This window comes from Dipodomys ordii, unplaced genomic scaffold (genome assembly GCF_000151885.1).
Source record: "Dipodomys ordii isolate 6190 unplaced genomic scaffold, Dord_2.0 Scaffold76, whole genome shotgun sequence".
NCBI classification, from domain to species: Eukaryota; Metazoa; Chordata; class Mammalia; order Rodentia; family Heteromyidae; genus Dipodomys; species Dipodomys ordii.
Genome location: NW_012267292.1, coordinates 2,681,098 through 2,705,138, shown reverse-complemented (window position 1 = coordinate 2,705,138; position 24,041 = coordinate 2,681,098). Strand labels below are relative to the sequence as shown.

General features: G+C 33.4%; 1 protein-coding gene across 1 annotated transcript in view; it reads right to left on the bottom strand.

Annotated features, from left to right (window-relative positions):
* Zpbp (zona pellucida binding protein) overlaps positions 1-24,041 on the bottom strand; it is a 96,764-nt gene that overhangs the window by 47,727 nt on the left and 24,996 nt on the right. The window contains 2 exon segments of the mRNA XM_013024382.1: positions 5,440-5,516; positions 14,729-14,947. Coding sequence (XP_012879836.1) covers positions 5,440-5,516; positions 14,729-14,947 — 296 coding nt within the window.

The following is a 24,041-nucleotide window of genomic DNA, read 5'->3' as shown; positions in this document are numbered from 1 at the left end:
GAATATTCTAATCCATTTTATAGAAATGAGAGGATTGTAAGAGAATACAAAAATAATTGCATTATAGTCTAAACATCCTCCTAAAATTCTTCTATTCCAATTTAATTACCTGTATAATAATACTAAGAGATGAAGTTCTCAAGTGGTGATTACAAAATTAGCTTAGTTTCCCTCATTTGTTGTAATTATATTGTGCCTATAAATCTGTAAGTAAAACAATGGATGCTAAAAGAAAAAATATATACTTGGACATGATAAATTATACAGGACTCTAGACATTCACACAGTAAGATCAAAGGAGGATATTCTTAGGAGAGAATAACAAAGGTCCAATAGCTATGAGTATATGATCATATAAAATGATGCTTATTGAAATGAACTCCAAGAAATGAAAATGAGAGATTATCTTTTTGTTGTTTTTTTTCTTCCTTCGTCGCTGTTTTGGTTTTTTGTACATTTTGTCTTATATATGTATATATGTTTATCTGTTCTGGGAAGGGAATGGGGAAGCACAGAAATGGTGGGACAAAGGGTAAAGAAATGCAGCAACGATACTCACTAGGCACTGTTGAAAATGAACTACACAACTTGTGGGGAGAGGTTGGGAGCGAAAAACTGGAAGAAGTAAGGAAAGCGGTGACACTTCTCAAAAACAAAAGCACTTATTACCTGTCTTATTTAAGTCTAATCGCTCGGTACATCACTTTTATAATAACACTAAAAACCACAAAAAAGAAGATAGACCAGAAGCCTCATAAATAGGATCTGTACCCATATAAAAGAGACAGCTTATTTTACCTAGTCAGATTGGCTAGCATTGAGAAGAGAAACAATAAATGCTGGGGAGGATGCAGGTAAAAAAGAATCCTTAAAGCTGGGCGCCTGTAATCCTAGCTACTCAGGAGGCTGAGATCTGAGGATCTGGGTTCAAAGCCAGCCCAAGCAGGAAAGAGCATGGGATTCTTATCTTCAATTAACTACCAGAAAACTGGAAGTGGTGATGTGGCTCTAGTGGTAGAGCACTCACCTTGAGCTGAATAGCTGAGGGACAGTACCAGACCCAGAGTTAAAGACCCATGACTAACAAAAAAAAAGAAAGAAAGAAAGAAAAGAAAACTTAATATACTAGTAGTATTCAAACAGGGTATCATAACTGTAAATTCATGCAGCCATTATAAAAAGTAGTATGGATGTTCCTCAAAAACCTAAAAAGACTATTTGCACAACCATGTTTACTGTAGCACGCTTCACAATGGCCAAACGTTAAAATCAGCATGCATGCCCTTCATGAAGAAAATGTTGTATACATATACAATGGAGTATTAATCAGCCACAAAGAAGGATGAAATTGTGTTTGCAGAAAAATGGATGGTACTAGAGTCATCATGTTAACCAACGTAATCCAAATTCCGAAGGATGAAAGCTGCCATGTTTTCTCTCATATGAAGAATATATATACATATTTATAATATGGAAATACCTACACATACATACCACACACACACACACACACACAAACATGAGAATTTGAGGAGAAGGGACAAGGGAAAAAGAATGATGAGAGCTGAACAGTACCAAAATACATTGTGTCTATATATGAAAAGGACCAGGTAACTTACTGAAAGAGAACAAAGAAAAAAGTGAGCAATAGAAGGGTTTAATATGATTAATATATGCATGTGTGAAGGACTACAGAGAAAACACCTTGTACAATTAATACATATGAATTTTCAAAACAAAAGGTTGAAGGGAGTGGTTTTGCCTTCTACGTGAGGCTGCACTGAAGTGTACTATCTACTGAAATACAGCAACCCTTCACAAGACTCAAAATCAGCTAATGCCTTGAGCTTGAACTTTCCAGCATTCACAACTGCAAAACAATAATTGTTTATTAATTACTCAAAGATATATTCATCATAACTTAGACTGAACTGAGCAACCTAAATGAAATAGACAAATTACAGGAAATAAGCAACATATAAGGACTGAATCATGAGGAAATACAAAATCTGAACAGACCTAAAACTAGAAATTAATTCAGTAATGGAACATCTCTCAGGAAAGAAAAGTTCAGAACCAAGTGGCTTCCCTGCTGATGATTTTATAGTATCACTTACAGAATAAATATCAAATTTCTCCACTCTACCAAAAGCTAAAGTATGGGGAAAACTTTCAGATTCAGAAAGGCTAATATTATCATAACATCAAAGCAAGACAAAAACAATGAGAACAGAAAATAAAAGAATACTCAAACAATAATGATGATAAAAATCATCAAGAAAAAATTGTATACCATAACAAAAGTGTTATACACTATGACTGAATGTAACTTTTTTTGTAGAATTTAAGGATGGTTCAACATATGGAAATGAATTACTCTATCACAATATAATGGGAAAATAATCTTTTTTCTAAACTGATACAAGCATTTAAAATGCACTTTTATAATAAAACAGCCAAAAATCAGGATTTAAAGGATAGTAATTCAATATAATAAAGGCCATGTAAGAAAAGTCCATCATATTGAATACTGATGACTGTGATCTTTTCCTCTATAATCAAGAGTAAGACATAACTCCTGTTTTTGTCTCTTCTGTTCAAAATACCAACAAGACAATTAAAAGAAATTAAAACATACTTGAAAAAACTCACAGTTCACAAATAACAGGATCATATATGTAGGAAACCTGTAAGATCCACACCAAAAAAAGAGCTATAGTAAATGAATTTACCAAAGTCACAGGATAGAAATTAAAAACAAACTTTTGGTTACTTTTCCATACTTTAAACATATTCTAGAAGGAAATTAAGAGCAAAAGTCCAAAAGAACTGAATTCATAGGGAGAAAGCTACCAATAACGTGAAAAATCTGTACACTGAAAATTACAAAATATTGCTGAAAACTGTGCACTGATTGGAACTTTTTAATATTAGTATATGAATTTGAACCAAAGGTATCTACAGATTTAATGTAATCTATCAAAAATTAGAAATGAGAAACTTCATCTTAAAATTCATATGCAATCTCTTGAAACCCTATATAAGGCAAACCTAACAATGAATAATAAAGTTAGAAGAATCATACTTTTAGCTTCAAAATTTATTTTAAAGATAAAGTAATGAAAACAATGTGCTATTGGCATAAAGACAGATACAGAAAACGAAAAAATATTCAGCATATATATGGTCAAAATATACAGAGATTGAAAAGCATATTACAAAATTTTAAAATTCATATTTTCCTGACACCCACATTGCCCATAAAACAGGTTGTAAGGCCACCTAGGAAGCCAGGTCCATCAATGTGATTCCTGCTACAAGTATCCTTCCTTTCTTGTTATTGCAACCTAATGACACTCAAATTCCTAGTGACATTCAAATGACCCTATAAAGTTCTCTCTTGTCTTTTGCTTGTGTATTTACCCCTGAATTCCTATTAAAGGTACTTTCAGATAGATGTTGCCCCTCTCAACTCTTTTCCATACAAGCTTAACAATATTGCTTCTTGCATGCCTTCCATGCCTCCTGTCTCTATGGACTGTCAGTACTAAAGCTGCCACAGACTTAGCCTGAAATGTAAAACTTGAAAAAAAAAATAGGGAAGAGCTATGCAAAGAAATCACATTCAAAAGAGAGAAAACTTGTATAACTGATCTCATAAAAATCTTAAACTGACTGCAAAAATACACAGTAGTAAAAAATAAAGTCAGCTAGAATCTAAAAAGTATTTACAAATGTCTATTATAAAAGTACTTCTATCTAGAATTTACAAAAAAAACTGTATGGTAATTATGAAATAAATGACAAGTAGAAAATCAGCCAAAATATATTAACAGATTAACAAAAGATGTATAGGTGGTAATGAACATTAAAAATGGTTAATTTCATTATCCTTTATAGAAATGTAAGTTAAAATCATAAAGGAATTCTACTATACATTTACTAAAGTCATAAATTAGACATAAATAACGCCAAATAACAATAAAGATGTGGAAAAAGTGCTTATTCATACATGGCTTGGAGGATAGTAAAGTCAATTATACCACAATAAAAAATTAATGGCCAATTTTCTTTTCCATAAAAACGTATACATAAAAGTTTACAGAAGCTTAAACTGCAACACAAATTGGTCCTTCAATAGGTCAAACAACCTGTTATACTACCTGACATCCTAATGGAAATAAACTGCTAACAAATGTTGAATCTGGGTCAATATCTAGGAAAGTTTCTAAGAATGCAATTTTAGAAGTGCAGTAAAGAATTAGGAGTCTCAAGCATTAGGAGTCTCTGGCAGAAAATCAGGAACAGAGGGTATGGCTGTATCTAAACAATAACAACAACAACAACAAAACACCACAAGGCATTTCGATGGTAGGAAACCATTTTGCATTTGGAATACAGGGGTGGATATATGATCCTAGCCAGGTGATGAAATTGTGTAGAACTTGACATACACAATGTATACAAATAAATTGAGAAAAGCTAAATATCAATATTGATATTGCTAATATCAATATTCTAAATTGTGTTGGACTATATGAATACAAAATGTACAACAAAATCCTCTGAATTATTCTTATAGCTATATGCTAATCTAAAATTATCTATATGATTTCTAACTTAAAATGCTAATTTATATGCCCTATGTCCTTTTGCTTGTAGCAGTTTTAAAACATGGCTACAGATTTTATTACATATATCTCAAATAATATAGCATAAAGGATAAAGAGGAAATTTTTCACTATTACTTGTAATAAAACAGGAACAAATATAATTTAGATATGTTATTTTCAATAAAATCAGAAAAAGCATTATAATTCAAAATATAAAGGAGCAATAGAAGGGAACTTTCTCATTCTAATAAAAGACATCTGGTTTTACTCAGAACTAATATCAGATGTGATGGTGAAAAATTAAGTTTTTTCCCTTTAAGAATATGGACAAGAAAAAGATGCTCACTCATATGACAGCCATTCGATAGTATAGATAAGATAAAGAAATAAAAGACATTTCAATTAGAAAGAAGTTAATACTGTCTCTATTTGTAGATGCCATAAGGGTTTACATAAAATCCCCATGTAATCAATTAAACACTGCTATAAACTAATAAAAAACTTGCAAAAATTGGTGCTGACATAAGGTTACTAATACAAACATCTATTAGAAATTCCAGCCACGATCTGTTCTGATTAATGTAAATGAATGAGTAACAGCAAATAAGACCAAATAAATTATCCTCCACATCTCATTTACAAAATATTAAGTTTGAAAGTACTAAGTATTGATTATATTAAGTTCTTCTTTGTTGGGTTAACTTTTATTTTTGAAATCCCTAATTCTGGGGTTTGATTTATTTTACAAATACCTAAGGTGCTTACTTACACACTGAGCATATTCATTCAAGTTTTTTTTTTCTTTCTCCAGTGATACCTAACATACCTTAGACAGTCTTCTGGAAGATTCACACTGATGGTCTGTACATGGCTTGGGTCCTTTTTCAGTGTCTAGAGATGAAACTAAAAATATATATATTATATTTTCTCATGGCTCTAAATACTATATCATAAATTTAAATTGGTTGAAAAAGGAAACATCTTTTATCTAATATTTTCTTGTACTAAGAATATAAGCAACTTTTTCTAGTGCTAAATAGCTTCAGCAAAATTCAAATATTTGTTTTGTCTTACATAAATTTTGTCTTACAAAAATTAAATTTCATGATTATTGTATGTCTCCTTTTATTTTATAAAACATTTTATAACTTTTTATCACTTTTTATAACACATATATTTATGTGTGTATTCATAAAATTCCCTATTTATCTTTGTCCATACAGTATTGTATGTCACTAGGCCAACTCAAATCTCTGTACACCAAATGATAAACTATTGTAGATAAACTACGGTAATAACACTGAAATAGAAATGAGGCTGAACAATGGCAGTTGCTACGGTAACTGAAATGCTAAACATTTTAATGCATGAATATATACATTTATTTTACAATTTCCAGAAGAAAACTATGTGCCAGGGATTATTCTATATATTTATGGTATGAAGTGAAAAAAAAAGAAAAGCAGATGGATTTAGCAAGGTAGAAATGAGCAGTATCTCTGTAAGATCATCTGAAAAAATTTTCCATTCTATTACTAAGACTTGAAAATCAGGAATAAGATCCAAAATGCATCTTTAAAAACTTCCATTAATAAATCCTTCTAAATTCAACAATATAACTCAAAATTCTTTAGCTAATCTCTACTGTATATCAAAATATAGAAAAAGATCTTACTTGCAGCCTTATATTTATCACTAATAAACAGGGGCATATATTTAATATCATCTTAAAATTTACTTTCTACTTTCTAAAACAATAGGCTTTTAAAGCTTTGAAAATATTATTAGAATAATAAACAAAACCATCTATACTGTTATTACTATTACCTATTTTGACAATTTTATTTCTGCATAACTCTATCCATATTTATATCTCATTAGTTGTTCTATATGTCCTACATCATTTTTATGTTTATTCTATGTAAAAGACTTAAGTTGTAATTTTGCTAAGAATTATTTCAAAATATAATTTCCATAAAACCTTTTTCTTTTTCTTGGTGGTATTAGATTTGAACTTAAGAGCTTTCCACTTGCAAAGCAGGTATTTTGCTGCTTGAGCCACATCTCCAACCTTTTTCTTCTCTGGCTGTTTTTGAGATAAGGTGGTATTGCTTTTTCCCTAGGAATTTAGACTATCATTTTCCTATTTAAAATTCCTGTTGTTCCTGGGATTTATGAAGTGCACCATAACACCCAGCTTTATTTCTGTTGAGATGGTCTTGAGAACTTTATTGCCTGGGTTGGACTAGAACCATCATCTACCCAATGTAAGCCTCTTATATAGCTGGAAAATAGCTGTGCTTCATTGGGATGAAGGAGGATTGAGAGTTCAAGGTCAGTTTAAGCTACCTACTGAGTTCAAAACCTTATAAGTTCACACCTTTTAAGTTCACTCCTTTTAAGTATAATACTTTAAGTATAACACAGAGCAATAAGGCAAGAAAATAACATAGAAGAGAATCAAACAGGGAGGAAAAAAGTGAAACTTTACCTATTTGCAGATGATATGACCCTCTATCCAAAGAACCCTACAGATTCCACCAAGGCACCCAGAGCTGATAAATACTTTGGATCAAACAACAGAATATAAATTCAACCCACAAAAATCAGTAGCTTTTCTTATACCAACAATTAGCAGATAGAGGGAAATCAGGAAAACAAATTTGTTTAAAATAACCTCAAAACACACCTGAAAAATGAATGTAACCAAGCACTACAGTGAAAACTGCAAAACTTTGAAGAAATAAAGAAGACACTAAGAAGCAGAAAGAACATGTTCAAGGATTATCAGTATTAACATAGTAAAAATGAAAATATTGTCAAAGGTAATCTACAAATTCAATGTAATACTCCTGTTCACCAAGATAAGAGAAAAAAAATCATATGCAAACACAATACCCCCCCCCCCCACCATCCACCTCCAAACAGCCAAAGCAATCTTGGATAAAATAAATCATAATGTGACTCCAAACTTTATTACAGAGTCACAGTATTATAGAAATAAAAACAGTTTAGTACTAACACAGACCTAAAAACCAATGGAACAGAAGACTCACAAATAAACTCATGTTCCTACAGCCCATCTGATATTTGACAAGGTCAGAAATATACGTTGGAAAAAAAGAGAGCCTCTTCAACAAATGTTTTTGGGAAAACTAGCCCTCCATATGCATTAGAATTAATCTAGATTCCTGCCTGTCACCTTGTACTGAAATAGGTTTAAAATGGATCAAAGACCTCAATGGTATAGGCAGGAACATCCTGAATTTCAGAAGCTCAGAAAACTGGAGACAAAATTGATAAATGAGTGCTGGGCACTAGTGGCTCACACCTGTAATCCTAGCTACTCAGGAGAGGCTGAGATCTGAGGATCAGGTTCAAAGCAGCCCAGGCAGGAGAGTCTGTGAGATTCTTATCTCCAATAAACCACTAGAAAACTGGAAGTGGCACTGTGGCCCAAGCGGTAGAGCACTCACCTTGAGCTAAAGAGCTGAGGAATAGCACCCAAACCCAGATTTCAAGACCCATGACTGACCAAAAAAAAAAAAAAAAGATAAATGAGATTACATCAAGCTAAGAGTATCTGTATAGCAAAGAACTTAATTACTAGCCAAAGAATGGGAGATCTTTGCCAGCTATACATCTGACAAGGACCTAGCATCCAGAATATGCAGAGTGAACAAGAAACTAAACCCTGAAAGAATCAATGATCCAAATATTAAATGGGAAAAGGAGCTAAAGAGAGACTTCTCAGAAGAACTAAAAAATGGCCAATAGACAGGAAGAAATGCTCAGCATCTCTGGCCATAAAGGGAATGAAAATCCAAACAACCTTGAGATTTCATCACATCCTAATAAGAATGGTCATCATCTAGAATACAAACAACAAATGCTGGCAAACACAGAGAGAGAAACCCTGTTATACTGTTGGTGTGAATATGAATGATTGCATCCACCATGGAAGGCAGGTGAACATAGAAAACTACCCTGTGATCCAGTGACACCATTCTTAGGCATTTATCCAAAAATTACAAATCAGGATACAGTAAAGACACTTGTATATCCATGTTAATTGCTGTACTATTCACCACAGCCAAGTTATGGAAACAGCCCAAGTGCCTTTCAATGGGATAAATACAAACAATGGAATTTTACTAATCCATTAGGAAGAATTACGTTTTTGCAGGGAAATGGATAGACCTGGAAAAAAATTACATGAAATATGTAGAAGTTTGTTATAAATTATTAGCATATATGAAAACATATTCAAGAGTATACGTATATATACAAATGTATATAAACAAGTTGACCACAGCAGGGTATACACAGGGGAGGATTCTAATGGTATAACTCTTTTGAACAACTTAAAATTGAATGAATACCAGAAAACTGTAACTATTGTTGGGTGGGGCATCAAGGGGAAGGAAGACAGACAAATATAAAAAGGAAAGGTAGACACAGTGATCCTATTCATTGCACACATGTAAAAATGCAACCAGTAAATCAGAGAGGATAGGTCAAGTTAGCAGGCATGAAACATAGAGGTAAAAATAAAAATGCAAAAAGATCCAGGCACCAGTGGCTCACACCTTTAATTCTAGCTACTCAGGAGGCTAACATCTCAAGACTGTAATTTGAAGCCAGCCTGGGAAGGAAAGTCTATGAGCCTCTTGTGTTCAATCAATCACCAAAATAAGCTGTGGTTCAAGTGGCAGAATGCTAACCTTGACCAAAAAAGTTCAGGGTCAGTGCTCAGACCATGAGTTCAAGCCCTGGAACCAGCACAAAATAAAAATGTTTGTCTTTAAAAGGAAAAAAGGCCGGGCGCTGGTGGCTCACACCTGTAGTATTGGCTACTTAGGAGGCTGAGATCTGAGGATCATGGTTCAAAGCCAGCCCGGACAGGAAAGTCCATGAGACCCTTACCTCCAATAACCCACTAGAAAACCGGAAGTGGTGCTGTAGCGCAAGCAGTAGAGCGGTAGAGCACTCGCCTAGAGCTGAGGAGCACAGGACAGCGCCCAGGCCCAGAGTTCAAGCCCCACGATCAACCAAAAAAAAAAAAAAAAGGAAAAAAAGGACAAGAATGATAGCAAATGCTAATACCTATAGCTAATGTTTGTTAATGCCTGCTAGTCAGCAGGCAGAGACAGGAAGATCTTGAGCTGGAGGCTGGCCATGTATTGTCTCAAAAACTAAAACCAAAAGGACTAGGTTCATGGTACGCTGCTTACCTCATAAGTATGAGGCCCTGGGTCAAACAGCAAAAACACAAAAAGGAAAATGAAAGAAAGAGAAAGCAGAGAGAGAGAGAGGAAGAGGAGGAGGTTGGAAGATTCACCCAGTATATATACTCCAATCATAGCACAACTAAATTAGTAATCCATTTATTAAACAACATAAATACATTATATATAAAGCATCAACAAAAGTACCTTTAGCAAAATAAGTGAAAAGCCCATTTATCAGTATTTGTAGCATAAAGTAAAATAACGGAGAAATTATAGCACTGAAAAAATTAGAAAATAAGTAAATCTAATAATTGAGACTCATTTGGGAAATTGAATATTTTAACTCAAGAAAGAAGAAATGTAAAAATTAGGTTAGAAATCAATTAAGTTCCTTAAAAGACATCATCTACCAAAACTCACAAAGAAACATAAAGAGAATCTTAAGAGTTACATATCAGTTAAAAAAAATCAAAAAAGAAATTAATCTCACAAAATAGCACATGGTACAGATATTTTAATTAGTAAATGTTAACAGAAGTTTAAGAATATATCAATACCTATACTATATTCCAGAAAATACGTTATTTTTCCAGAGTATGAAAAAAAACATATAAACATTTTGGAACTAGGGTACAGTTACTATAGTAGAAAATGATAAAGTTTACAGAATGAGGGAAAACATCTTGGACCTATCAAAAGCAGGTTAGTACATGAGAAACATACACAATTTGAATAAGCAATGTGAATTTACGTTCACTGACCTTAAAGGTATGAAAAATGTCTCACTGGAGAGAAACTCTACAGATATAAACACTGCGGGAAAGAGTTCACTAATTCCAGTGGCCTTCAAACTCATGAAAAAAAAATCACACTGGAGAGAACTGTATGTATGTAAGCAATGTGGAAAAGATTTCATTAATTTCACTTTCCTTCAAATGCATGAAAGTAATCATACTGGAGACATACACTATGAATTTTAGCCATGTGGGAAAGTCTTCATTTAATTCCAACTTTCAAAGATATGAAAGTTCTCCATACTAAAGAGAAACCCTATACATTTCAGTTTTGTCAGACAGTCCTTATTTATTATAATTCCATCAAAACCCACAAAAAGAATCACACTGGATAGAAACTATGGATGTAAGCAACTGAGAAAGCATTCCTTTAATTCCAATGTCCTTCAAAGACATGAAAAATCTTATACTAGAGAGAATATTTATGGGTGTTATCCATAAGTGGGAAAAGTACTCACTCTTTCATGTTATCTTCAAGTGGAGTAAAACTGTGTACCAACAATGTGAGAAAGCCTTCAATTATTATGCTTTCATTAAAACACATGAAAGGATTCACAATGGAGAGAAAGCTTACAGATGGTAAGCATTGTGTAAGTGTTCACTTATTCTCATTGCCTCCAAATACATGAAATAATTCACACTGGAGAGTAACTCTATGTACAGAAGTACTTCATGAGGGATAACCGTCCATCAATTAACTTCCTTTTACCAACATGAAAGAACTCACACTAGAGTGAAACAAAAAAGAGAATATAGTAACACTTCAAAATCAGAAGAGTGTTCTACACTGCCAGGTGAGTAGAACTTTCATTAACTTTCATTAATGGTTTTGCTGATAGCTCAGTTCAAGCCACAGATATGAAAAAAGATAGCATGAAGAGAAATTTTAACTGATGATACAAAGGTACAAAGTTTGTTTGTTCCACAAATGCAGATCCACAATGTAATTCAGCCTGTCATATAATCGGTATAGATGTTCATACATTACAGTGCAAGGAGTTGGGTCACAACATTAATACACAACAAGGGCAAGGTCAACAAGGACAACATAAGAACAAAAATCCCATCATCATGAAAATACAGTAATGCTCAGTATTTTACCAAAATATGTCAGAGTAGAATAAAAATTCCTCATGTATACAGATGCTATGGAAGTAGTATAAGCAAGTGTAGTGAAAAATGCCCCAAAATACAAAACCATAAGAAAATATACCAAAACCAGTAAATATTTTAACCATGTATGTGTATGTGTGTGTGCAAGTCCTAGGGTTTGAACTCAGCAACTGGCCATGGTCTCTGAGCTTTTTTTGCTCAGAGCTAGCACTCTACCACTTGAATCACAACTTCATTTCTGGTTTTTTGGTAGTTATTGGAGATAAGAGTCTCACAGACTGACTCCTGACCAGGCTGGCTTTGAACCATGATCCTCAGATCTCAATCTAGTGAGTAGCTAGGATTACAGGCTTGTGCCACTGACACCTGGCTTGTTTATCATTCTTATAAAACTATTGAGTTCATATTTCTGACTCTTGCTCCTGAAAAGGTTTTAAATGTGTCATGGTAGTAACTCTTTGCAGCCTCAGCTGTTTAGGAAACAGAAACAGGGTGATTACTGAAGCATGTAACCTGAAAAGTAGTACAACTCTTAAACAACAGAATTAGTGGATTAAGGGAAAATACTTGTGTAAGTTTTCTTAAATTAACTGAGTTTAATGAGCATAGTGGTTTCTATAAAAATCCAATTAGTTATTAAGGTGATTCCACTTTCATTTAAAACTGTATTAGATTCATAAGTAAATAATAGTTATTCAGGTGTTTTACTTTTATGTAGCTTTTAAGTAAATGTGGTTAATGTGTCACTGAAAATATGTGGTTGTTAATTGTTGGCAATGTCCTATGGATCTCATATAGCATGGGTTCTTTACATCTATTTGCCTGTCCTGGCTTCCTTTTTTCTACAGTAAGTAACATTTGCTAAATAGCTATCACTTTTTGATGTGTACATTTTGTGGGGTTTTTTTGCTTGTTTTTCTTTGCTACTTCTGGGCCTTGAATTCAGTGCCTTGTGTTCTTGCATAGTTTAATTGACTAACACTCTAACCATCTGAGCCACGCCTCCAGCCCAGCTTTTCTCTGGTTAACTAGAGATTTCTGCCTAGACTGGTTTCAAACCATTAAAAAAATATTTCTGGCCAGGTTCACTCCTGTAATCCTACATACTCAGGCAGCTGAGATCTGAGGATCTCGGTTCTAAGCTGGCCCAGGCAGATTCTTATCTCCAATATTCAGAAAAAGGCAGAAGTGGCACTATGGCTCAAGTAGTATAGCACTAGCCCTGAGCACAAAGAGATTCCAGAGACAGCACCTAAGCCCTGAGTTCAAGCCCAAGAACTGGCAAAAAAAAAATCTCTGCCTGTTCTTCAAAGTCTTAACTGTTTTTAAACAACTCAAAGAGAGGTGAGGAAAAAAATTCCTAAAGTTAGAAGGGACATACAAACATCCCATCACAATCAGATTATATGTAACTTAAGTTGGTGGCTTTCCAAGAACCATGATAAACAGAAGATGTTAAAATTACAAAAAGGGGTAAATCTTGATGATACTGGCTTTTAGATACAACACCAAGACCACCAAAGGAACAAAAAATAAAATGGATGTCAACAACATAGAAAACAACTTTCCAATGTAAACTATTAAGAAAGTGAAAAGTTAACCTGCATCAAAGATAAATGGTTTTGTATATCATATATCTAATAAGGATCTAGTATCCAAAATATATAAAGAACACTTACAACTAAGAAACAAAAGATACACAATATCCAAGTTGGGCATGGTGGCATGTTTGTAATCCCAACTACTCCACAGGCAAAGCCAGAAAAATAGAAGTTGAAGGTATATTCAGGTAGGAGACCCTATTTGAAATATAAACCAAAAGAAAGAGGACATGGCTCAAATGGTGGCACACAGTCCTAGCAAGCACAAGGCCCCAAGATTAAACCAGTATCATAAAAGAAAATAAAAGAAAAAGAGAGAGATGTATAACTCAATTTTAAAAAGAGAATATTTGTTTACATTTCTGGAAGTGGAGGTATGGCCAACATATTAAAACACTAGCCTTGAGTAAAAAACTTACAAGCAAGAACTTGAGGCTCTGGTGTAAGCCTCAGTACCAGCACAAAAATAACATCATTTTTATTGGATTTCGTCTCTTTTCTTTATAAGTTGAAAAGGAATTGCAAGTTTGCTAAGAACTTGTCCACTTATTTAAAAAGACCAAGGAAAGATTACATAACTCCACTGAATATTAATAATGGGTCCCAGGAAAGTAATGAAAGAATTGATTTCTTAAAATTTGTTTCAAAGGCTAATGGAGAAATTCTCAACATTTTTCTGGAAGATGAGACAGTAGTAAGATGTCTCTCAATTATCTTTCTGGATTTGATCATAAATGACCAAGAAGAAAAAGAGAAACAGATCAAGAGATAAAGAAGGAAGAGAAATCTAGGCAACTGGCAAATATAATCAAATACTGATAGAAGACAAATTAAGAAAAGCAAAAGAGGAGGAGGAAAGAAATAAGAGTAAAATAGTATTTGAGATAAAATGTGAGGGGCATCCAGTAGAAAATGAGTGGCTATTTTTGAGATACTTCATGACAGAATACTTACAAATCTCCAGCCCTTTGCGACCAAGCCCAATTCTTTGATTTCTAGAAAATAATGGTCCTCCACTGTACATCATTAAGAAAATCCCAATAAGTTGATTATTTTAGGGTATACAATATAATTGTAACTAGATGAATTTACAAATTAAATCCTTATTAACTAAATAGTATAACAGATTTTGCATTAAGTTCCATTCCACAGTAAGTCACCGTAGCAAGGTACTGAAATAAACTTTTTTCATTAAGTTCATAAGTCAGTAGGATTTTATTTGGAGAGTAAGCACTAAGCCAAGATAAAGAATAGGAAATACGTGATATTTATAATATATATATATATATATTAAACTGTTGTTGATGATCACAACGTGTTTAAAATTGTTTATGGATATTCAACTTGTTTTGCTTTAAAATATATTATATACTTACTTGAAAATGTAAAAAACAATTCATTTTGCAAACCAGCTCTTTGCATTTTAACACGATGGCATTCAGACTTAAGTAAAGAAATTTCACATGAAAGGTCAAGAACTAGTTTGCTTAAAATCTGAAGAAGTTTCTTCTCAAAAGAAATATTATAGATACTATTGCAGGGAGCAGCATGATATCGTACTGTGAACTGGTAATAAAAATGAGGTTCACGAAAGGCTATAAAAAATTAAACAGAAAGACACAAACATGGTTATTCAAGGAATTCAAATATATATCATAATAATTCTAGAGAAATAGTTATTTGGGATAAATTCATAGCGCATGTTTTTATATTTTTCTACATTTAACAAAATATTTATCTAGCCAAACTCTACTTTAAGCACTTTACAGATACCAACTTACTTATATTTTTTGAAGACAGGCATTATTGTATCTATCATGAAGAAACCAAAGACCTAAGGTTTATTATGTAACAGGCTCAATGCCTATGCTACTAAAACTAAAATTCTAGTCTAAGAGTTCATTATGTGCTTTTAAATACTACATTTAATGATAAAACTCATGTTGACAAGATACTAAAATTAAGTAACAAATCTTATGAGAAATTATAGTTATAAAATTGCCAACAACAGCTGAAAATATGTTTATAATAAACCTATATTTTACTGATTTACAGAATAATATCTGGAGTTGACAATATGTATATTTTCAAACCCACCCCAAAATACTGCTAAGAAGACAGAAGAAATGTAAACATGAAAATAAATACATAGAAAAGTTCACCTTGCAAGACAGATCACTCTGATGCTGCTTCTATCAACCAGTGTCTCCTCACCTTTTCATAGCTTATACTCCAAGAAAGAGCTCTCCACTCAAACTTAAATGAAAACTAGTAATGTTCACTGGTCTTGTAAGTTAACATTAAGTCCACTAACAAAGTTAATATCATCTTTGTATTCAGATTAGAAAGACACTTTCTGTAAGTGTTAAAATATCTAAAAGTTTCTTTAAGAACAGGAACCACTGACTCCCCTCATTCCACCTTCAAGTAAACCTAAATTAATTTAAAGAGAAAAAACAGTTAAGGTGGGCTAGGCCAAGTAGCTAACATTTATAAATAATCCCAGTTTTTTGGCAGGTAGCAAGTGGGAAAATAGCAAGACAAGAAAACTCTTGAGACTCTCATCTCAATCAATAAAACTTTCCAGTTATATAAGAATTATAAATAGGAGCTGGGAAGGTGGCTCAGTGGTAGAGTGCTTGCCTTGCATCCCTGAGGCCCTGGGTTCAATTCCTCAGTACCACATAAGCAAAAAGAAAAAAAAAACAGAAGTGGCGCTGTGGCTCAAGTGGTAGAGCGCTAGCCTTGAGCTGAAGAGCTGAGGGACAGCACCCAGGCCCAGAGTTCAGGCCCCACGACCAGACCCAAAAAAAGAAAATATTATAAATAGGAGGATCAGATCAACCTGGACAAAACTACAAGAGTATATTTAAAGAATAACATAGGCTAGAAATGATTAGGGAGATGGATCAAGCAGCAGAGAGCAAATAAATAAATAAATAATACTAAAAAATAACCTAATTATGTACCTCAAGCTCGAAAACCAAGGACAAGCCAAACTCAAAATTAGTAAGCAGAAATAACTGAAATTAATCAGGGTAACGAAGTGGAACACAAAGAATCTATGAAACTATACTTGGTTCTTTGAAAAGATAAAACAAAATTATAAACGTTAGCCAATCTAACCAAGCAAAAGAGAAAGGAGAATCAAATTAATGAAAGTAGAGACAAAAAGGTGGATATCATAACAAATCCTAGCAAAATTCACAAGGTCATCAGGGAACACTTTGAAAAGTTATATGTTTTTCTTTTTATTTTAATTTTATTGTAAAGATGTACAGAGGGGTTACAGTTACATGAGTAAAGTAATGAGTACCTTTCTTGTTCATCACTGTTGTTACCCTCTCTTTTTTCTCCCACTATCTCTTCCCTCCTCACCTCTCCAAATCCTCACGCCCTCCCCGCCAAGTTGTAAGGTTCATTTCCAACACAGTGTCTTGTATCATTGTTGCAATGTGCTATCCTGTGTTCTTGTTTTAGCATTTTGTTATTCTCCTTCCCTCCCCAAGTTAGATAAATATGTATACAAGATTCAGGGTACCAAAATCAAATACAGTGACAACAGGGGATATACTATAGGGGGAAGAACATACAAAGGAAACAAAAAAAATCACATAGAACATTAAAAATAACAACCATGAAAATCTTCTTGTGTCAATATCTTGGGGTTCATTTTGCTTAGCATCATTTTATATGATTATATGTACATAGCTTTTGAGCTTTTCTGCTCATCTGGTAAGATTTTCCTAGATATCTGGGCATTTACCCAAATGATCACAAACAAGGCCATACTAAAGCTACCAGCACAACTATGTTTATCGCAGCATTATTATTAACCATAGCTAAGATAGGGAACCAACCCAGATGCCCCTCAGTAGATGAATGGATCAAAAATGTGTGTGTGTGTGTGCGTGCGTGTGTGTGTGTGTGTGTGTGTGTGTGTAATTCTGTGCTTCCATCAGAAAGAATGATATCACCCCATTTGTTAAGAAATGGAAAGACCTGGAAAAAAATCATATTGAGTGAAGTAAGCCAGACCCAAAGAAATATAGTTCCCATGGTTTCCCTTATTTGCAGTAATTAGTATACATCTGAAAAATTATATTCTAATAAATGATAAAATTGAAAAAATAAACAATTTTTATACACATATTACTTACCTGAGTTGTTGTAGGAAAATGCAGTCTCTAAGAAATTTACTTCCTAAGAAAACTCCATGACTAGATGAATTCAGCCACTAAATTCTACCAGACTTTTAAGAAAGAAATAAGACTAATGCTCGTCAAATTGTTCCTCAAAATAGAGAGAAGGAATACCACTAATTACATTCATGAATCTCTCTTGCCTATATACCAAAATAATAATAAGGAAAACATGCAAAATGAACTTTACAACTTGTGGGGGGGCTTGAGGAGAAGGTGGCCATTGTGGGAAAGGGAAAGTGGGAAGGAGGGGCTAACGATGTTTGACAAGAAATGGACTCACTACCTTACGTATGTAACTGTAACCTCTATGTACATCACCTTAATAATAAAATTAAATTTTAAAAAATAAAAGAAAACACACACCAATTTCCTTGATATGTATAGCCATAAATTCTTACTAATATACTTCAAATTGAATTCGACACCACTATACCTTCACACAGCATCATCAAACTGGTTTCAATCAAGGGATGCAAGGATGGTTTAACAAATGCAAATCAATAATTATAACCCAGCACATAAACAGAATCAAAAGAAAAATAAAGCACACGATCATCTCATGGCACACAGAAAAAAAGTGCTTTGACAAAGTTTAATATTTCTTCATGAGAAAAGCCTAGAACAAACTAAGAACAGAAGAAATACAACTTAATATAATAAAGGCTTTATGTGACAAACCTAAACCAACCATTAACTGGAGAAAAACAAAACATTTCCCTTAAAGTCAGCAATGAGACAGAGATATCTATTCTTCATTTTTATTCAATCTAGTTCTTGAATTCATATCCATAGGAATATAATAATAATATAATAGGCCAAAGAAATAAGGATACAAATAGAAAAGAAAGAAGGCAATTACCCTAGATTATACAGAGTCTATCATTATAAAACCCTAAAGATTCCTCAAACTCTTAGAAATTAAAAAAGTGATATTACTCATAATCTCAAAAAAAGGAAGAAAGAAAAGGATTGGAAAATAATTGATTATTACCACTAAAGAAAGAAACAGGCTCCAAGAGGTCCTGTCGTGAAAAGAGAGTTTCATGTACATGGATTTCTCCAGTCCCTACCTATGCCTTTTTCCTTGCTGATACTATTGTATATCCTTTTACCTTACCTATAAATATACCCAATATGCTGAATCCCATATATTCTTGTTGGGAATCATCAAGCAAACAGGACATCCTACAAGAGCTTTCAAAAAGTAAAATCCTCAGATTAAAATAATAAATTTTAAAACAAGAGACATAAAATCCTGAATAATTGTACTTTGAAAAAAATCATAAAAGTCAACAGAGAAACTATAGTCTTTAAAAGACTATTACTGTGCATGTTGATGCACACCTGGAATCTCCAGAATTCAGATGGCAGAGGCACACAAGTTCAAGCACATCATGGGCTATGTAGTAAGCTCTTCTCAAATAAATTGATGAGTTATTTCTATCAATAAATACAATTAAACAGGTATTATTTCATATGTTCATTCAAAATACTTTATTCACTAAAAATAAAAATAAGTATATTAAACAATATAAAACACTGTTAGAGACTTAAGCTTTTCAAAGGGAATAAACAAGTATTATTATCTAATATTATAGTTCTAAGTCCAATGTTTTTGTACTTGCTTTTGTACTTGCTTCCACATTCAAGCTGCTATGAACTTATTTGAAGAACATAAAGAAAACTTGTTCAACCACTCTGGAAACAGTGTGGAGGTTCCTCAAAAGACTAAGCATAGTGCTCCCCTAAGACCCAGCAATCCCACTTCTGGGCATTTACCCAAATGACCACAAATAAGGCCATACTAAAGCTACCCATACAACTAAGCTTATTGCAGCATTATTTACCATAGCTAAAATATGGAACCAACCCAGATGCCCCTCAGTAGATGAATGGATCAAGAAAATGTGGTATATATACAAAATGAAATTCTATGCTTCCATCAGGAAGAATGACATTGTCCCTCTTGTAAGGACATGGAAAGACTTAAAAAAAATCATTTTAAGTGAAGTAAGCCAGACCCAAAAACATAGATCCCATAGTTTCCCTCATTTGTAATAATTAGTATATGTCTAGCATAGTACTCACAAATGAGCAGAATAGCTCAATACCTTTGTACATATGACCAATATACAATAATGCTAAGTGAAATGAACTCCAAGTCATTCAAACAAGAGATTTTTCGGTTGTTGTTCTTAATGTACTATGTGATTTCTTCTTTTGTGTTTTTGTTCCTATGGTTTATCCCCTATTATCACTGTATTTGATTTTGGTACCCTGGGTATTGTATATACATTTATCTGAATTAGGGAAGGGAAGGGGAACAATAAAATAGTGAGACAAAGGACAAAAAACAAGCTAATTCAACAGCAGTACTCACAAGACAGTATGTTGGAAATGAACTGTATAACCTGGTGGAGGAGGTTGGGGGGAGAGTTAGGGGGAGAAACATAAGGGAGGGGGTAATATGTTCGTTCAACAAGAAATGTGCTCATTACCTTATGTCTGTAACTGTAACCTCTCTGTACATCACCTTGACAATGAAATTAAATTAAAAAATATTTCTTCACGAAGCACAGTGGACTAATCCTGTAATTCAGGGAATTGTGGTTTAAAGTCAGCCTGTACACACATATAAAAATAGCCCTGGAGACTCCATCTTGACCAACAGCTAGACATGGTGGCATGTGCCTGTCTTCCCAGAGACTCCTGAGAGCACAAATAGAAAAATATCAGTCCAGGCCAGCTAAGAAAATAAATCAAGACTCCAACTACAACCAATACAAAAAGGAGTGTAGTAGTGGAGTATATCAAGTAGCAGAATGCCTGCCTAGCAAGCATATGATCCCAAGTTCAAACCTCAGTAGAGCCAATACAAAATAGAAATTACATTTTATATGCATATATATATATATATATATATATGTAGTAGCATCTGAAACCATATTAGTGCAGTGTCTATGTATTATGAGTGTCTGGCACTCTGAGCAAGTAATGCTTTGTAATATTATGCAGAAACAATATGAAAATTATTGGTCCACTGATATATAAAGCTTCCAAATGCTGTCAATTCCAACAGACAAGGTGATATACTATAATGTGATACATTAGAAGTGATATATTACTATCAAATTCATCTGTTTCAGATATAAGGAAGTTGTCAAGTTTTTGGTAGCACCTATAAGGTTTCCAAAATTCTAACTTCCACTTGAAAGCTCATTTTTTCATTGTCAACAGCTACTTCCAGAAGTTTATCATAGTAAAGTCTGAAAAACCAGTTTGTCAGTTGTTTTCTCTAAAAAAAAAAATGGTTCCTAAAACAAAAACAGGGTATACCTGAGAGTTTATCTCATGAGCACATCTTACTTTATGTAGATGTATTTCTTAATTCCCCACAAAGAGCATGAAAAAAACAGGAAGGTTTTAGTAAAATTAATCATGCTTCCCATGTGATTTTATATATATACATATATGTATATATATATATATATATTATTGCAAAGACACTGTACAGAGGGTTGCAAAGACACTGTACAGAGGGTTACAGTTACATGACTAAGGTAAAAAGTACATTTCCTATCAAGCACTGTTACCCCCTCCTTTGTTTTTCACTTACCATATATTCCCTCCCCACCTCCACAACTTCTTCCTCTCCTCCCCCACTCCAGAAGTTGTGAAGTTCGTTTTCAACAACGGGTCAACCCGTATCCTTGTTTCAGCATTTTGTTATTTCCCTTCCCCTCCCCAAATTGTAAAAATGTATATACAAGATGCAGGGCACCAGAATCAAATACAGTGAAAACAGGAGTTATACCACGGGAGGGGGTAGGGGAGGAAGAACATACAAAAGAAACAAAACATCACATAGTATATTAAAAACAACAGCAACAAAGATAAAAACCTCTGTGTCCCTATGGTTCATTAAGCGTAGCATCATCTTGTATGGTCATATGTACATAGCTTTTGACACTTTCTGCTTGTCTGGTAAAATTATCCTAGACATATACTAGTTATTACAAATAAGGGAAACCATGGGACCTATGTTTCTTTGCACCTGGCTTCCTTCATTTAATGTAATTTTTTCCAAGTCTTTCCATTTCTTAACAAATGGGGTGGTGTCATTCTTTGTGATAAGAGGCATAGAATTCCATTGTGTATATATACCACATTTTCTTGATCCATTCATCTACTGAGGGGCATCTGGGTTGGTTCCATATATTAGCTATAGTAAATAATGCTGCAATAAACAGATTTTCTGGTAGCTTTAGTATGGCCTTGTTTGTGATCGTTTGGGTAAATGCCCAAAAGTGGAACTGCTGAGTCATAGGGAAGCTCTATGTGTAGTCTTTTGAGGAACCTCCATACTACTTTCCAAAGTGGTTGAACAAGTTTATACTCCCACCAACAATGCAGTAGGGTTCCCTTTTGGCCAAATACCCTCCAGTATCTGTTGGTGTTAGATTTCTTGATTATAGCCATTCTAACTGGAATGAGGTGGTATCTCGATGTTGTTTTGATTTGCATTTCTTTTATGGCTAGAGAGGTTGAGCATTTCTTCATGTGTCTATTGGCCATTCTTATTTCCTCTTCAGAGAAGTCTCTAAGTCTTATTAATTGGGCAGTTGTTTCTTTGAGGATTTGTTGTTGGGGGATTTATTTTTTTGAGTTCTAAGTATATTTTAGATATAAGGCCCTTGTCTGTTGTAAAATTAATCATTTTTTATGCTTCAACTTTAAAGTAATTCCTAAATGAGACCATGCCTTTTTTATTGCATTATTTTAATAAAAACTGGCTTTGAAAAAAACTGTGCATACTTTTCTGTGAAGACTTGGTTTCTATTAGTGTATGTGATGGAACATCCTTGCTTTGGGGTAGGGGTGCCAGTAGACTTTCTACCACAATCTCAGAAAACAATACTTGGTAGACTTTGTTTGGTTTTGTTTTGTCAGTCGTGGACGCTGTCCCTTGAGCTCTTCAGCTCAAGACAAGCGCTCTACCACTTGAGCCAGAATGGTTACTTGGAGATAAGAGGCTCAGATTTTCTTTGCCCAGCCTGGCTTTGAACCATGACACCGCGATCTTCAGATCTCAGCCTCCTGAATAGGATTACAAGTATGAGCCACTGCACTGGGCTTTTGTAAGTTTTCATCTCACTAACCTCTTCAAAGTGTTTAAAGGACTCTGGACTTGATAACAAGTAATTTAGAACAGTTGATTCAAAATGTAATTAATAAACACCAAGAGCCAGGAATGGAAACGTGTGCTTATAATCCCAGCACTTGGAAGGTTAAGGCAGGAAGATTATGAGTTTGAGACCAGCCTGGCCAAGTAGCAAGACAGTCTTGAAAATCAGAAGGGAGGGAGGGGAAAAGACTAGTAAGGACACATAATATTGAAAAACAGGAATATATTAATTGAAAACTCTCAGAAGGAAAAATAAACATACATTAAAAGATGTCAGAGGTACCAGGATTAAGAAAAAAGCATTGCACCATATTACACACACTATACGGGTCGTTTTGTGTGGTGGTACAGATAAATATAAGTTTGTAAAAATTTTAATAATAAAATTTAATAATAAAGCTTAATTTTTAATAAGACTTAAAATATAATCTCTCAAAATTTTAAAGAAAGATATTAACAATAAGAAATTGTAAGTCAAAACAAAACCCAAATGAGGTGATTAATATAAGACCTAGTGAAAATTATAAAAACTAATATCAGATACGTTGAAAACTATAAATACGTTCACAGAAACACAAAGGAAAAAGTCACCAATAGTAGAAAATAAAATATTTTAAATTAAAAAACAAGTTAAGTGTCAGACTATATCTGAGTAAAGATTTGATAAATACATAAGCATCCATAAAATATACCAGATTTATTATATGAAATGCAAAGTTAAAAAATAGTAAAATTAAGGAGTCCTAGTTTTGGACAGATTTAACTAATATCACAAAAATAAAAAGTAATACAATAGTCAAAGACCATCATTATGAAGGGATGTCTGGCAGTGAAGTAAAAGTAAACAATGAGTATTTCTAAAACATCTTTAAATAAAACATTAACAACTAGGTTATAAGTCTCTTTAAATATGACTAAATATTTAGAAATAACAAAAAATTGTGAGTAGCTGTCAAATACTTAAAAATAAATATAATGTGTTAATTATGCAAAAAAAGAAAAAGGAAAACTAATGAGCTAAGGATATATCTCAAGAAGTTACAAAAAATAAAGCTAACATAGAAAAAAGGAGCATAAAAACATAAGAGAAGGAATGAAGTAATGGAATATATTTTAAATTTAAATTAGAAAGTAGAGTCTATTGACCCATCCTAAAACAAAAAAAAAAATTAAATGACTGAAAAAAAAGGGTCTAATACATAAACAACTATAAACATCTTCATCTCAATGAATTTGAAAAGTACAGTTAGTTTTGTCTGGAACAGAAACTTTGACAATATAAACAAAAGAATTAGCAAA